Raw genomic sequence first — 16666 nt, forward strand, 5'->3', positions numbered from 1 at the left:
CGAGTCTGTTCCTTTACTACGTTTTTAATATAGTTTGTGGATGATGAATTTTTATAAAATCAAAAAGGGTCATTCAAGCAGGCAGGGTGCGTTACGAGATTCTTGTGACCCCCCCCCCCCACACACACACACACACACCAGGGCCGTAGCTAGGATTTTTTGTTTGGGGGGGGGGGAGGGCAACTGAGTAGTTAATAATCTAAAACTCCTTAAACAGTCAAGAAGAAAATTTTCGTTTAGTTTCTATAATGCTTGCCCCCCCCCCCCCCCAGCTACGACCGTGCACACACACACACACCACCTCCACCACCACCCCCTCTGGTTTCGCCAATGCTACTCCTATCGATAAAGCAGTGAGGGTTATTTTACAGACAAATATACGTAGGCTACATATGCACACCATCCGCCCGTCGTGGCCAGGACTGGCGAAGTCAGAGTATGTGCCCACCACAAACGTACTTGAACAGTCTGGTACACCAAACTTTACACATATCCATACACCATTCAGCCACGTGAATCTAGACTGGTGAGCGACGTTTATTGGGAGGGGGTCGAGACACGCTCCCGCGGAAAATGTACTGGAAAAAAGAAGAAAATGTGGTTTCGACCCCCTAAACCCACCCACTGCACACACGCCTGTCCTCGCCTTTAGGTAAAATCCTAAATTCGCCACTGAATATAGCACACTGAAGCACTGTTTTTAAAAGGAGGGGATCATTATTAATATAAAGACATATTATTATTATTATTATTATTATTATTATTGTTAAAATTATTTGAAGACGTATATAATTATAATTTTGTTTAAACTTGTCTAAACCCATAAGTAAGTTTCGTCAACTAAATGTTTTAAGATATGTATAAAACGACGTATGTATACAATATAGGGGCTCCCATTCTATTCAGACTCTAGCCTTTCACCGATATAGATCGGCAACGCAAACAGTTGACATACCTATTGTGAAGTAGGGTAGTGTCAGGTTCCCGTGATCAACGCGCACCCAGCCGACAAATATGCTCTACTTCCTGGTCTGAGTAAAAATTATTACAGGTAACTGGCTTACACAACAACAGGTACTGTGCATTTCAAGTGTGTGCAACTCACGAGCCCAGGGGACAGGATCTGGTAGATCACGTAAGTTGTAGTCATGTCAGTAGTCTCAGACCCTGTTTTAGTATTGGTGGTTCATGTTAATCTGGGGCTACGCTCGGGTAAACTCGATTTATAGTCAGTCGGGAAATACGACAGATCTACTCCGAATCGCCCGATATTCGCCATGCAGAGCGCAGGCCTATTCTCAAAAGTTGTGGTACTATTTCTCGAAATAATGCAATAAATGGCCATAAAAACTAAAAAACTATTACACCTACGGTACTCTTTGATCCCCATGGGAAGTAACTTCCATACGATCAACCAACTAAATGTAATAGGTTCCAAGGTACGAAATCAATTCCTGTTGCCGATAATGTTGACGTTTACTAATAAAACTGATACAAGCAGCGTATCGACACACCCAGGTCAGGTCAGGTCATAGGGTTTTACGTGCACATTCAGGGCAAGCTGTTGTAGCGTACGCCTGTCTTGGGCACAGGTACCGGTCTTAGCCGGCTCCTCTGTCCAGGGCAGAAAAGGGGTTGGGGTGAGTGGAAGAGGGGCCCACCAGCACTGGCAGGTGCAAGAGATCACCAGCAGCCCGACCAGGATCGGTAGCGGGCGAGGGGTAGTTTTGGTGTTATTGGATTTTGAAAAGTCCCGTAGGATTAGCCTAAGCTAAAAAAGAATGGTTGCGCAGTTTCAATGAAGGCAATTGGGCGCCTTTTGAACGGTCCGCCAAAAAATAATGGGGATCTACGTATAGTTTTTGAATCGGTACACCTCGCATTTAATAGGGGGCCACATACCATTTAAGATACTTTATGAAGGTTTTTAATAGCAATTCTCTTTTTTTTCTTCTGAAATTCGCGGTTCCATTTTTGTGGGCGCCCTGCAATTGGTTTTAACCTATTGTGGATACTGCACAAAAACTGTATAACAAATAAAAGTGTATATGTTTATGAATAGTACTACCAATCAGAGCAGCAGCTGTTTTAACTCCGTCGATATTTGGCGATGCATCTCGAACTTTGACCTGGAGCTTTCTGTTTTGGTAAAACCTAATCTCTAATGGCTACATATGATTACTGTTCTGCCATTTTAATGCGGCTCAACGACTTCGCTAACTTTGTTTTAAGAATATGGCGATTTTTCTTCGGTCTCACGAAACCTCGGTAAGAGTCGCAAAACACGGTCTTCATATATAACATGCAATACATTAAAACAACTATAAAACAAGGAACACCTACTGTTCATAATTGTGTACATACTGTTAAACATTTCCATCTCTCTCTCTCTCTCTCTCTCTCTCTCTCTCTCTCTCTCTCTCTCTCTCTCTCTCTCTCTCTCTCTCTCTCTCTCTCTCTCTCTCTCTCTCTCTCATACAATAGGCCGAATTGATGTGATGTCACACAGCGAACGGGCTCTCATTTCTATGTGTGTGTGGTGGGGGGAGACAGGATGATGTTTGCTCGAATTAAGTAAAAATGCCCGAATCTGGATAACATCATTTATTCGTATTAGCATTATTGCCAAAGAGCTATATAGGGTTTTAAACAATTCACTGCACATTTGTATGCGAATTACAACTAATATTGACAGTAGAATGATGGAAATTCATGGTGAAATGGTTTGAGGATTTGCTCCAGGTTGCTCCCCCCCCCCCCCCCACCCCACCCTGCCCACTGTCTCGTACGCTTCTGAATTGGCACATGATCTGGTATGTCCATTATTTTATTGCTGTTATAAATGCATATACACATTAGGTCTATGTGTCATTGCTGGAGAGAGAGAGAGAGAGAGAGAGAGAGAGAGAGAGAGAGAGAGAGAGAGAGAGAGAGAGAGAGAGAGAGAGAGAGAGAGAGAGAGAATCCATTGCTAACTTCATCAGCAGTCGGCAATCGGGGTGGGGGGTAAGGAAGATAGAAATCAAATGTTTAACAGTATGAACAGTAGGTGTTCCTTGTTTTATAGTTGTTTTAATGTATTGCATATTATATATGAAAACCGTGTTTTGCGACTCTTACCGAGGTTTCGTGAGACCGCAGTAAAAGAAACAGAGATCATGCTGTATCCATTGCCTTATTTCATTGATATTTACATTACAGCAATTACGGTAAAAAGAGAGGGAGGAAATGTTTTATATGCATTGTTTTATTGATGTTATTGATCCATAGCAATAGTATGTGCCATTACAACAATTACTATAAAGAAAAACTGAAAAATACAAGAAATGTTTGTTAAACTCAACGTATGAACAGCAGGTGTTTTTTTTTCGGGGTTTTCTTTTATTTTTTTACGTCCGTTAGATACGTTTTAAAACATCTCGTTGCCAGATAAATGGTATATAACGGCCACCCCACTCATGTAGTATTGTATAATTAGCAATATCACAAACTGGACTAAACATCACAGTATCATCTCTCAGACGTTTCTGTTACTCAAACACAATATCACGTCTATCGTCAGGTAATGTTGTCATTCAAAAACGAAAACGTTGTATTATGTGACGGCAGAGGGTTTCTCCTCTATTATTTCGATCTTGACACTGTGCCGAGGCAGGAGGACATAATTTTCTGGGGGAAATTTCCCACACTAAACCAGTCCATCACAACCACAGCCTCACCTTCCTTCCTTCCGTTAGGTACAGCCCTAGTCTAGGAAAGATCTTCCTTTCTTACATACCAGTGTGTTATCGATTTAACAACGTTCAGTTGGCTGCTCCTAAGCAATGACCATCCAATCAAATGCGCACGATCGAAATTGATAACTCCGTGACGTGTAAGCGTCGTAATTCCGTTTTAGTTGGGAAGACATTTGTTTGTTTTAAAACCAATTTCTCAGGATGTGTAAGAAACAGACTAGTATTCTCTATTCGTGTCCGTTATATAGCATTTATTCTATAACTCGTTGTTTTGAAAAGTTCCAAAGTCGCTTTCCCTCGTTAGATGCGTTTTGAAACGACTTGTGAAGAGGAACGTGCGCGTAGTCTATATTTTAAGTGATGTATTTCATAGGACGATATCTTTAGTAGGTCGCTTGTTCTGAAGAGAAACGTGTATACATAGTATATTTAAAGTGACGCAATCCATACGACGATATCTTTAGTAGGTGACTTGTTCTGAAGAGAAACGTGCATACAGAGTATATTTAAAGTGACGCAATCCATACGACGATGTCTTTAGTAGGTCGCTTGTTCTGAAGAGAAACGTGCATACAGAGTATATTTAAAGTGACGCAATCCATACGACGATGTCTTTAGTAGGTCACCTGTTCTCAAAGGGGAACGTGCATACAGTGTATACATAAAAGTAAAGTTTGTTTTATTTAACGACGCCACTAGAGCACATTGATTTTTTATCTTATCGTCGGCTATTGGACGTCAAACATATGGTAATTCTGACACTGGTTTTGTTTAGAAGAAACCCGCTGTCGCCACATAGGCTACTCTTTTACGATAGGCAGCAAGTGATCTTTTATTTGCGCTTCCCACAGGCAGGACAGCACAAACCATGGCCTTTGTTGAACCAGTTATGGATCACTGGTCGGTGCATGTGGTTTACATTGAGCCTTGCGGAACACTCACTCAGGGTTTGGAGTCGGTATCTGGATTAAAAATCCCATGCCTCGACTGGAATCCGAACCTAGTACCTACCAGCCTGTAGTCCGATGGCTTAACCACTGCGCCACCGAGGCCGGTCGTGTATAGTATACTTAAAGTGATGCAATCCATACGACGATATCGTTAGTAGGTCGCCTGTTCTGAAGAGGAAAATTAATCATTAATTTAATGCAGTCTATATTTAAAGTGACTTATTCCGTATGACGATATCTTTAGTAGGTCGCCTGTTTTGAAGGCAGTGTTCTAGCTAGCAATAAATAGAGGGTCGCTGCGCCCTGCCCCCGTTTTGTACCGCCCTGCCGTGTTTGTTTTCGAACCGCCCCTGATTATCGCCGCCCTGCCCTAATTCATTGTCAAACAAAAATACAAAATTTGCTTTCCTCTCAAAGCGTGTACACAACGTTTGAAAATACATTGGTTGGCCACAGTTGTGAAAGCCGACGGCAGTAACGTGGTATGTTTTTTATTTTCTATTGTTAGTCGATCTCACTGCAGACGAGCGGACAGGCAGTCTTACAAAGCTTGAATGCGAAGTAATCCTCACACTGTCACGCACATAACCACACACCACCTAGCAAACACCTAGTTGAAAGTAGACCATCATGATAAACTTCGACAGTTCGTCAAATGCGAAATTTATTTTGATAAGTAAATTTTTGAAAGTTATATTTGCCTTTGCAAATATCCAGACCAAGATACATATAGTTTTAACTGATGTCAGTAGTCCTTATCAATGACACATTGATTGCATCTTTATAATATGGCACAGAGTAAACTAGCAACACTGGTTATTTGGTCTATGTAGGCATAACTGTGTTTTGTTAAAAGCATGTCGGCAAAAGCTATTTAATGAAATCTATCTAGACCTTGACATGCAATAATAGCCGTTTTTAAATGCAGTGAGCAACTTTTTACAAATGTATCCTTATGTCAATGTTTTAATTTGTTTGTTCTTTTATTTCTTTATTTCTTTTTATTTATTTCTAATCATTCTCTTTTTTTTTTTCATTTCTTGATTTCTTTTAATTATTTCATTTATTTATTTTAAATTACATTTGGCATCGATATTAAATGGTATAAATACTATATATATATAATAGAAAAAAGAATATGATTTTTTAGGTGATCCAAACATTTGTAAAACATTTTAATAGTTAAAGTTTGATTTTATTTAACGACACCACTAGAGCATATTGATTTATTAATTATCGGCTATTGGATGTCAAACATTTAGTAAGTTTGAAATTTAGTCTCAGAGAAAAAGCCGCTACTTTTTTTTCCATTAGTAGCAAGGGGAATGTGCATGTAGTCTATATTTAAATTGACATACGACGATGTCTTTAGTAGGTTACGTGTTGTGATGAGGAACGTTTATACCGTATATATTTAAAGTGACGTCTTCCATACGACGATGTCTTTAGTAGGTTACGTGTTGTGAAGAGGAACGTTCATACCGTATACATTTAAAGTGACGTATTCCATACGACGATGTCTTTAGTAGGTTACGTGTTGTGAAGAGGAACGTTCATACCGTATACATTTAAAGTGACGTATTCCATACGACGATATCCTTAGTAGGTTATGTGTTGTGAAGAGGAACGTTCATACCGTATATATTTAAAGTGACGTATTCCATACGACGATATCTTTAGTAGGTTACGTGTTGTGAAGAGGAACGTTCATACCGTATATATTTAAAGTGACGTATTCCATACGACGATATCCTTAGTAGGTTACGTGTTGTGAAGAGGAACGTTCATACCGTATATATTTAAAGTGACGTATTCCATACGACGATATCTTTAGTAGGTTACGTGTTGTGAAGAGGAACGTTCATACCGTATATATTTACAGTGACGTATTCCATACGACGATATCCTTAGTAGGTTACGTGTTGTGAAGAGGAACGTTCATACCGTATATATTTAAAGTGACGTATTCCATACGACGATATCCTTAGTAGGTTACGTGTTGTGAAGAGGAACGTTCATACCGTATATATTTAAAGTGACGTATTCCATACGACGATATCCTTAGTAGGTTACGTGTTGTGAAGAGGAACGTTCATACCGTATATATTTAAAGTGACGTATTCCATACGACGATATCTTTAGTAGGTTACGTGTTGTGAAGAGGAACGTTCATACCGTATATATTTAAAGTGACGTATTCCATACGACGATATCTTTAGTAGGTTACGTGTTGTGAAGAGGAACGTGCATAGCATACAGTGTATATTTAAAGTGACGTATTCCGTATGACGATATCTTTAGTAGGTCAGGTGTTTATAGAGGAACGTACATACAGTGTATATTTAAAGTGACGTATTCCGTATGACGATATCTTTAGTAGTTCGCGTGTTTATAGAGGAACGTGCATACAGTGTATATTTAAAGTGACGTATTCCGTATGACGATATCTTTAGTAGTTCGCGTGTTTATAGAGGAACGTGCATACAGTGTATATTTAAAGTGACGTATTCCGTATGACGATATCTTTAGTAGTTCGCGTGTTTATAGAGGAACGTGCATACAGTGTATATTTAAAGTGACGTATTCCATACGAGTCTATCTTTGGTAGGTCACCTGTTGTGAAGATGAACGTGCGTCCATAAGAGTCTATCTTTTGTAGGTCACATGAGGCATGATCAGGAGGGGTTAGCTACTAACATTATTCAAATGTGATGTGATAGAAGATAATGGTATCAGTCAAAATTTCGCGAGTGCTCGGCCTCCTGGACAAGTTTTTCATTCTTTCTTTTTCAGAAGTACAGCGATGGCTAGCGAACACGTGCTCACCTTCACACAGAGAGGGGAATGCTACACATTGCGAGACTTCTTTGAAGACCATCAGCGCAACTTACCAAAGCTCATCATGGTCACACAGGGCTATTATGGAGGTGTCGATATTGAGACTTTCTGTGCAGGGCAGGTTAGTACAACTTATCCAGGCTGATCATGGTCACACAGGGCTATCATCACAGGGCTATTATGGAGGCGTCGATTATGTGCAGGGCGGTCGATTTCTGTGCAGACTTTCTTAGTACAACTTACCCCACTGTACACACTATTACCCCGATATTGAGGCTGACCATCTTGACACAGGGCTATTATTACAGGTCTATTATGGAGGTGTCGATATTGAGACTTTCTGTGCAGGGCAGGTTAGTACAACTTACCCCACTGACCATCTTGACACAGGGCTATTATTACAGGTCTATTATGGAGGTGTCGATATTGAGACTTTCTGTGACACAGGGTTTCTATAATTATGGAGGTGTCTGTGCAGGGCAGGTTTAGTACAACCTTACCCCCACTGACCATCTTGACACAGGGCTATTATCACAGGTCTATTATGGAGGTGTCGATATTGAGACTATGTGCAGGGCAGGTTAGTACGATATTGAGGACGATATTGAGACGTTGTTTCTGTGCAGGGCAGGTTAGTACAACTTACCCCACTGACCATCATGACACAGGGTTATTATCACAGGTCTGTTATGGAGGTGTCGATATTGAGACTATGTGCAGGGCAGGTTAGTACAACTTACCCCACTGACCATCGTGACACAGGGTTATTATCACAGGTCTGTTATGGAGGTGTCGATATTGAGACTATCACACTGACCATCTTGACACAGGGCTATTATTACAGGTCTATTATGGAGGTGTCGATATTGAGACTACCCCTGCGCGTGCTGTAACCTCACCGTGGTGCAGGGGTGTAACATTCTCTTTGAGAATGGCCAATACGGCACACATTGAAGTTTAGAGTAAAAGTCAGTATCTTATCTGTGATATTTGTATTGTGCACAGTTCTTTACACTGTTTTTATTTATATCTTGAATGTTTCTGTTGATGTTGATCATCACTTTATTTGTTTCCATTACCATAGTTTGACACTCAATAGCCGATGTATTTTTCGTGCTGGGGTGTCGTTAAACATTCATTCATTCATATTGAGACTATGTGCAGGGCAGGTTAGTACAACCTACCCCTGACCACTGACCATCGTGACACAGGTCTGTTAGGAGGTGTCGATATTATCACAGGTAGTGTTATGGAGGGCATCGATATTGAGACTATGTGCAGGGCAGGTTAGTACAACTTACCCCACTGACCATCGTGACACAGGGTTATTATCACAGGTCTGTTATGGAGGTGTCGATATTGAGACTATGTGCAGGACAGGTTAGTACAACCTACCCCACTGACCATCGTGACACAGGGCTATTATCACAGGTCTGTTATGGAGGTGTCGATATTGAGACTATGTGCAGGGCAGGTTAGTACAACTTACCCCACTGACCATCGTGACACAGGGCTATTATCACAGGTCTGTTATGGAGGTGTCGATATTGAGACTATGTGCAGGACAGGTTAGTACAACCTACCCCACTGACCATCGTGACACAGGGTTATTATCACAGGTCTGTTATGGAGGTGTCGATATTGAGACTACCCCTGCGCGTGCTGTAACCTCACCGTGGTGCAGGGGTGTAACATTCTCTTTGAGAATGGCCAGTACGGCACACATTGAAGTTTAGAGTAAAAGTCAGTATCTATCTGTGATATTTGTATTTTGCACAGTTCTTTACACTGTTTTTATTTATATCTTGAATGTTTCTGTTGATGTTGATCATCACTTTATTTGTTTCCATTACCATAGTTTGACACTCAATAGCCGATGTATTTTTCGTGCTGGGGTGTCGTTAAACATTCATTCATTCATATTGAGACTATGTGCAGGGCAGGTTAGTACAACCTACCCCACTGACCATCGTGACACAGGGTTATTATCACAGGTCTGTTATGGAGGCATCGATATTGAGACGTTGTGTGCAGGGCAGGTTAGTACAACTTACCCCACTGACCATCGTGACACAGGGTTATTATCACAGGTCTATTATGGAGGTGTCGATATTGAGACGTTGTTTGCAGTGGCGAAATAAAATACAAATTACCACAACCACTACCACTACCACCACCACCAACAACAACAACAAAACAAAACTAACAGTACTTATATAATGCTACATTTTGCTATTAGCTACAAGCGTTCTTTTATAATGATGTGTTTTCCAAAGACAGGAGAAAGGACATGCAAAGATTTCAGGCGGGCGCTGTACCGAGTGATTTAAATTCCGCATCACCCAGTGGCCCAACTTTATAACAAAACTAGATATACTATTTCATGTTAGTTACCATACTCTGTTTGTTGTTTCAGATCATACGAGTTCATACCTACACCAAACAAAAACGAATAATTGCTAAGGACGCGAACAATCGAGACATCAGCATACCCATCGACTACCCGCTCAAGTTCAAATTAATCGAGACTTCACAAAAAGGTAATTTGTGTGTCAACAACGTCAATACTGACAAACGGTATGAGGCTGGAATATAATTCGATTTTTTTTTTATCCAACTAATACTCAAGCACGCCTTCTTTGGTGCACACTTTTGCCATTTGGGCTGTTACTCCAGAACAGAGGTTAAAAGTAAGCTTCCTCTTTGTCCATGTCTATGTAGATCTGTTGTATTTTAATATGTATCCGCTTGCCAAATGTAGGGACAGGTCTTAATATAAGCTAATCCTGTTGACCAATCCCATTTTGTTTTGACAAAATAAATATTGTTTAAACAGAAAGTAAGCAAAGATTGCATATTATTTTGACTGGTTCCCGAAGTGGTAATTCGGTTTAATGTGAGTTATAACCAGTTCTATCTCGGACCATGACCTAAATTTGGTGACCTTGACCTTGCTGCGTCTAACCTCCTAGACTTGACTAGTTAGAGAGGCAGTGACCGTGGAATACGTGGATAAGTGCGTGACCTACTTCAGCCCATGGCCTAACTCTGCTCTTTTAGAGGGGCCGTGTGCAACGTCCGCCCTAGCCCCGACTGCCTTTTTGGTCTCTCCACCCCACCCCCTACAAAATTGGAGCGCCGTGCGCCTACTCGATGTTAACAGATTTTCACGTTGAATACGGTTCGTCTTTAATGGGTACTTTAGTATATTTGTTTCGTATTTACTTTATTTGATCATATGTGTACATGTTTGCCATGGGGCGGGGGGGGGGGGGGGTGTTAAAGGGACTATCCTGAGATTTTAAAAATGTTGCGACTAACAGAGACAGTTTTAATGACTAAATTGCATACGAAACAAAATATCAGTGGATGTAAATTAAATGTTTTTCTGATCGTCTTAGTATTTGTACTAGATCAAAATTCATTTTTATTTCCTAATATATGTTGTTTGTGTACGTACTAAATTATTGGGAGACGAAATCCTGTGTGTGCTACTTACACCTATTACAACAAGGAGAAACACGTTGAACGCACAGACACTTACATTATGAACAATATGTATTTAGTATGGGGCGGGACTTAGCTCACTCGGATGAGTGCTCGCTTGGGGTGCTTGCGTCGCAGGATCGCACCACCTCGGTGGATCCATTCAATTAATTGTTTTTTCTCGTTCCAACCAGTGCATCACAACTGCACAAAGGCCGTGGTATGTGTTTCCTGTCTGTGTGAAAGTGCATATAAAAGATTCCTTGCTGCATTAGGGAAAATGTAGCGGGTTTCCTCTGATGACTACAGGTCAGAATTACCAGATGTTTGACATCCAGTAGCCGATGATTAATTAATCAATGTGCTTTAGTGGTGTAGTTAAACAAACCAACTTTAAACTGTATTTAGTATGTCATTTGAGTTGTTAAACATTTTGTTAGTGACAAACATCATACAGCGAACACGGGACAGTCCCTTTAAGTTCTTCAACGTGTGCAACGGTCGGTCTGGGATCGATCCCCGTCGATGGGCCCATTGGGTATTTCTCGCTCCAGCCAGTGCACCACGACTGGTATATCAAAAGCCATGGTAAGTGATATCCTGCTTGTGGGATAGTGCATATAAAAGATCCCTTGCTGCTAATCGAAAAGAGTAGCCAATGAAGTGGCGACAGCGGGTTTCCCCTCTCAATATCTGTGTGGTCCTTAACCATATGTCCGATGCCATATAACCGTAAATAAAATGTGTTGAGTGCGTCGTTAAATAAAACATCTCCTTCCTTCAACAGGTGTGACACCCAATAGCCGATGTGTATTTTTGTGCTGGGGTGTCGTTAAACATTCATTCATTCCTTCAATAGGTGCAAAGTAGATTGTTGTAAATAAAATAGTGTGTGGACGGCCTATCAAAACATTTTCAAGAAGTTACAATTATATAGTCGCAGACGGTACTCGTGTGACAGAAATAAGAAAATCTTTTAGTATGTACAAAAAGAAACTGTCAATGTTCAACGCTTCACCGAGTTCATTTAGGTTGACATAAGTGTTACAACCAACGATATCCTGGTACACTTTGAGAGTACGTTCCCACAGACGGGGTTGTTTGTTTGTTCTTTGTGGGTTGTTGTTTTTTTGTTGTTGTTTTTGTAGTCTTTCTTTAGACGGAAAATGTCACTTTTCATTTTATAAAGAAAACACTATAAAAAAATATCTGCCTGTGCGCTAATCTTAAAGTGCATCTTGAGATGGTACATGCTACCAAAATGGTTATCCCCCCACTCACCCCCCCCCCCCCCCCCCCCCCCCCCCACACACACAGACATACTTATATATATTCGAGTGTAGTTCCCGTCGCCAGGGTTATATGCTTTGGGGAGGTAATATTGAGAGAAAATATATTACGAAGAAAATTAACAAAAGTTTGTTAAAGTTTGTTTTGTTTAACGACACCACTAGAGCACATTGATTTATTAGTTATTGGATGTCAAACATTTGGTAATTTTGACATTATAATCTTAGAGGGGAAACCCGCTACATTTTTTCATAAGTAGCAAGGGATCTTTTATATGCACCATACCACAGACAGGATAGCACATACCACGGCCTTTGATATATCATTTGTGATGCACTAGCTGGAACGAGAAATAGCCCAGTGGGTCCACCGACGGGAATCGATCCTAAACAGACCACACATCAAGCGAGCGCTTTACCACTGTGCTACACTCCGCCCCAAGATTAACAATAACTGCTATAAATATTACGACACGACCGCAAACACACTGTCTATTCAGACACTAGTATATTAAACAAGAACATGTATTTAATATGTAATGTTAGTCCCCCAAAAGCCTCTGTTTCAGTCGGAGACAGCTTGCAATGGAAGCAAACTGAGGGTGGTCCGTTTAGCATCTGTTAATAATGGCGATCCTACCACTATGTCCATTGTATTGTCTGCACTCAAATAATACGTTTATAACTTTACTCATGACATACCTCTCATATCTCACAGACATAGTTATAAGTGTTTCCCCTTATACAGCAATAATACCCACCGGAGCTATTTGTGTGCATATAAACATGACGTCAACACACCTTCTCGGGTCACTGATATTGTTTGGGGATACTCTGGGTAACAAATAATAAAAAAAGTAAATACTAAAAGGCAGAATGTGACATAATACTCGAAATTAACGGCGGCGAATTGTCAAATAGCTGCAATGCCGTAGTCATATGCTATAATGCCCTGACAATTAAACAGAACTTACGGCCAAATTGGCGGTGCTTTATTTTGCAAGTTAGTAACTCCTCACAAGTTATTTTTATTACAAGAACATGAAACTGTTCACAATTATTACACATGTTGAAGTTTGCCTTGTTGCGCTGCCCTCAAAACAATCTCCACCGGTCGAGGCCAAATGACCTTGCCCTCTTATTTGCCTGATTCGAGGCGTGTAAATGTGTTTACTCTGTTTTTCAGCTACGTTCCACGGGTTAAAACTGAAATCAGGCAAAGGTAAGTAAAATTAGCAGGATAACCTTTCTGGGTTTTTACAGGGGACGGGATGTAGCCCAGTGGTACAGCGCTCGCTCGATGCGCGGTCGGTGTGAGATCGATCCCCGTCGGTGGCCCCATTGTGCTATTTCTCGTTCCAGCCAGTGCACCACGACTGGTATATCAAAGGCCGTGGTATGTACTACCCTGTCTGTGGGATGGTGCATATAAAAGATCCCATGCTGCTAATCGAAAAGAGTAGCCCATGAAGTGGCGACAGCGGTTTCCGCTCTTAATATCTGTAGGGTCCTTACCATATGTCTGACGCCATATAACCGTAAATAAAATGTGCTGAGTGCGTCGTTAAATAAAAGATTTCTTTCTGTCTCTTACAGTTAGACCGAGTACTCTGACTGTAAGAGAGCTAGACGGACATTTGGACAGTTATATACGCTCTGTAATGAGAGCGTATATAACTGTCCAAATGTCCGTCTAGCTCTCTTACAGTCAGAGTACTCGGACTATTTTACAGTTTGCTGATAGCTTTTACTGTTGCAGATTTATGTGATTCATACTTATTATATATAAATATAAGTGTCATTATAAATACACGTTTTAGTAACGTTTCGTTCGTTACAGAGGCACGTCTTAATTTCAGGTAGTAAAGAACTAGCCCTAAAGGAGATAATGTCAGAGGCGCAGCTCCCCCTGCAGGTAGAACTCGCCCTGCCCCCAGGCTACACGTTTGATGTGGGCAGCAGACAGGAGCGGTCCAGTTCGTTTGGGGTGATCACTCTGACTGGCGAATACGACGAGACGTATCTTCTAGCCAACAGTATTCACTCCGGTATTATGCGATAATACATTTAAAGGGACTATCCCGAGTTTGTGCCCATTTTAAAAGGTTTTTATTTCAGCAAATAAAATAGTTTAACATTGTTAAAATTACAATTTACTTACAGTTTCGTTCTTAGAATATGAATATTTCTATAACCACTACATTTCTGGCCATTGTGATGTTTTGTAGAATCTCAATATCGACTTTTAAATAATTTCCTACGTACGAATTTATTATTTCTTCCAACGGCCAAACGAAATTTGAAATAATTCGGTCAAAGGTCATTTCAATGCTTTATATTTAAAAACAAAAGCAGAATGTATATTTATTTTGTTAGGGTGAACAAACTGAATAGGCGAAAATACAGGTTTTGACAGTCGAAAAAATAAGTTTATTTGTATTATTTGTAGGCTATCTGGATCCAAACATCGCTCTGATTCCCTTGTACCTTAAGGATGTCTTGGTGTCCACAGTGGACGGGATCGAGAAGAAAACGCCAGATCAGTTTTCACGATTCGTCGAAGGTCTAGACTTCGCTGCAAAGAATTTCACATATGATTTGAATGTGGGAAACCAAGGTACTATTTGAATATCACATGGAGAAAATTGGGGGGGGGGGGGGGGGGCGGGGGCTAAGAGGTTAAATCGTTGTTTAGCTACATTTACAAATAACCCTAGCCCCAATATCATGTATGGTAAACACGTGTTATATTGGGCACAAACAACGGTGTTAAATATCAGCTGTAGATCATGTATCTTACTGAATCCACTTTGGATCAAGTCATTGGTCACACCAGAGGCAGGGGCCAGGGTGGACACGCCTGAATCTTGAAAGATGTGGCGAAAGGTGGGGATGTAACTCTGTGGTAGAGTGTTTGCGTGAGGTGCGATAGGTCGTAGGGTCGATTGCCCTCAGTGGACTTGTTTTCCACATCCTTAGTCAGTATCCATTGACTGCAGCCTGTATGTTGGCAGTGTGTACTCTCCCCCTACCTCCCTCCCTCCCTCTCTCTCTCTCTCTCTCTCTCTCTCTCTCTCTCTCTCTCTCTCTCTCTCTCTCTCTCTCTCTCTCTCTCTCTCTCTCTCTCTCTCTCTCATGTGTTGGATACCAAATAGCCGTAGTTTAAAAGGTGATGAGATGTCTTAAACGAATATTTTCCTTTTTCTATTACAGATATTGCAATATATTCACCCCTGTCCGTGAAAAGTAACAATGAGTACGACTACATTGCCCCTGTGGAACTCTTTAAAGTATCCAAGAAACACAAACCACGGGAAGATCACGTATACCACGATCTTGGTGACAGTAGCACGGGGTTGGTGTCTGATGTTAAAGGTGTAATATCAGAGCTGAAAACTACCCTGTCTCGCCCCAAAAGACCCGCCCCTGTACCCGCCCCCAAACCGACTGTTCCAAAACGTGATCCTGTTTTACGGAGAAACTCGGAAACGTCCGCAACTATTGATGAGAACCACAAATACGTCAACGACATTGGCCGTGCAGTCGTTCAGCCCTTTGAGGTGCACAAGAAAACGGAGGAAGTGTCTGTGGAAGAAAAACCCATAGAAAAATTAACAATACAGGAGTTGGGGCAGAAGTTAAAGGCCCTGAAGCTGGATAAGTATGTGAAAGCATTCAGCAACGAGGGGATCGATGGTTCTTTGCTTGTGGAGTTCAATGAAGACATCCTGAAAGATAACTTTAAGTTATCGGCAATCGAGTCTATAAAACTGATGAAGTTTGCTCGCACTGGACACATACCGCACTAAGTGGGAAAAGTGGAGTGGCTTTTATTACCCGTATGGGCTCAAATATACGGGGTAATATTTTTTCGATCTCTGCACAGTGTGCAGATTGCTTCTACAGACACTGATTGGCTGGCTTTAAAAAGACAAGATTTGATTGGCAATTACATACTGCCGGGACTACTTTTTGTTCATTCATGATTCCATTCATCGGTCAAACTATTACTACGAACTTCAAATATTTTTTTACGATACGAACATTTACAGAATTAAAAATCAAAATATATGTACAAATGTGTAAAAATGTTTTTATTTTATTATTTTGACTGGGGTTTTTTGGAACTATTCTTTGGTGGATATTGTTGGGTGTGCACCGGTAACGGCGCGTATGAATATAGTGTTATGGCTGGTAGAGCTTGTTAGTTGTTACAGCAGCGAGAATGTAAATATACTTTTAAAATCGTTAAAGATTGACAATGGGTAATAAAGAGAATAACCAACTCACTACGAGGAATTACGGATTATCTGTAATTCCTCGTAGCTCGTTAGTTATTCTCTAATTACTCCACAGTCCAATGTCC

At 40.8% G+C, this 16666-nt stretch overlaps 1 protein-coding gene across 1 annotated transcript; it reads left to right on the forward strand.

Annotated features, from left to right (window-relative positions):
• The first annotated feature begins 989 nt into the window (after positions 1-989).
• Positions 990-16265, forward strand: LOC121377223. The gene is made up of 7 exons (XM_041505132.1): positions 990-1135; positions 7481-7646; positions 9942-10065; positions 13487-13522; positions 14160-14348; positions 14750-14917; positions 15514-16265. The coding sequence occupies exons 2-7, from the start codon at positions 7491-7493 to the stop codon at positions 16107-16109; spliced, it is 1269 nt and encodes a 422-aa protein (XP_041361066.1). The 5' UTR covers positions 990-1135; positions 7481-7490; the 3' UTR covers positions 16110-16265.
• The last annotated feature ends 401 nt before the right edge of the window (positions 16266-16666 follow it).

This window comes from Gigantopelta aegis, chromosome 7 (genome assembly GCF_016097555.1).
Source record: "Gigantopelta aegis isolate Gae_Host chromosome 7, Gae_host_genome, whole genome shotgun sequence".
Classification (NCBI taxonomy): Eukaryota; Metazoa; Mollusca; class Gastropoda; order Neomphalida; family Peltospiridae; genus Gigantopelta; species Gigantopelta aegis.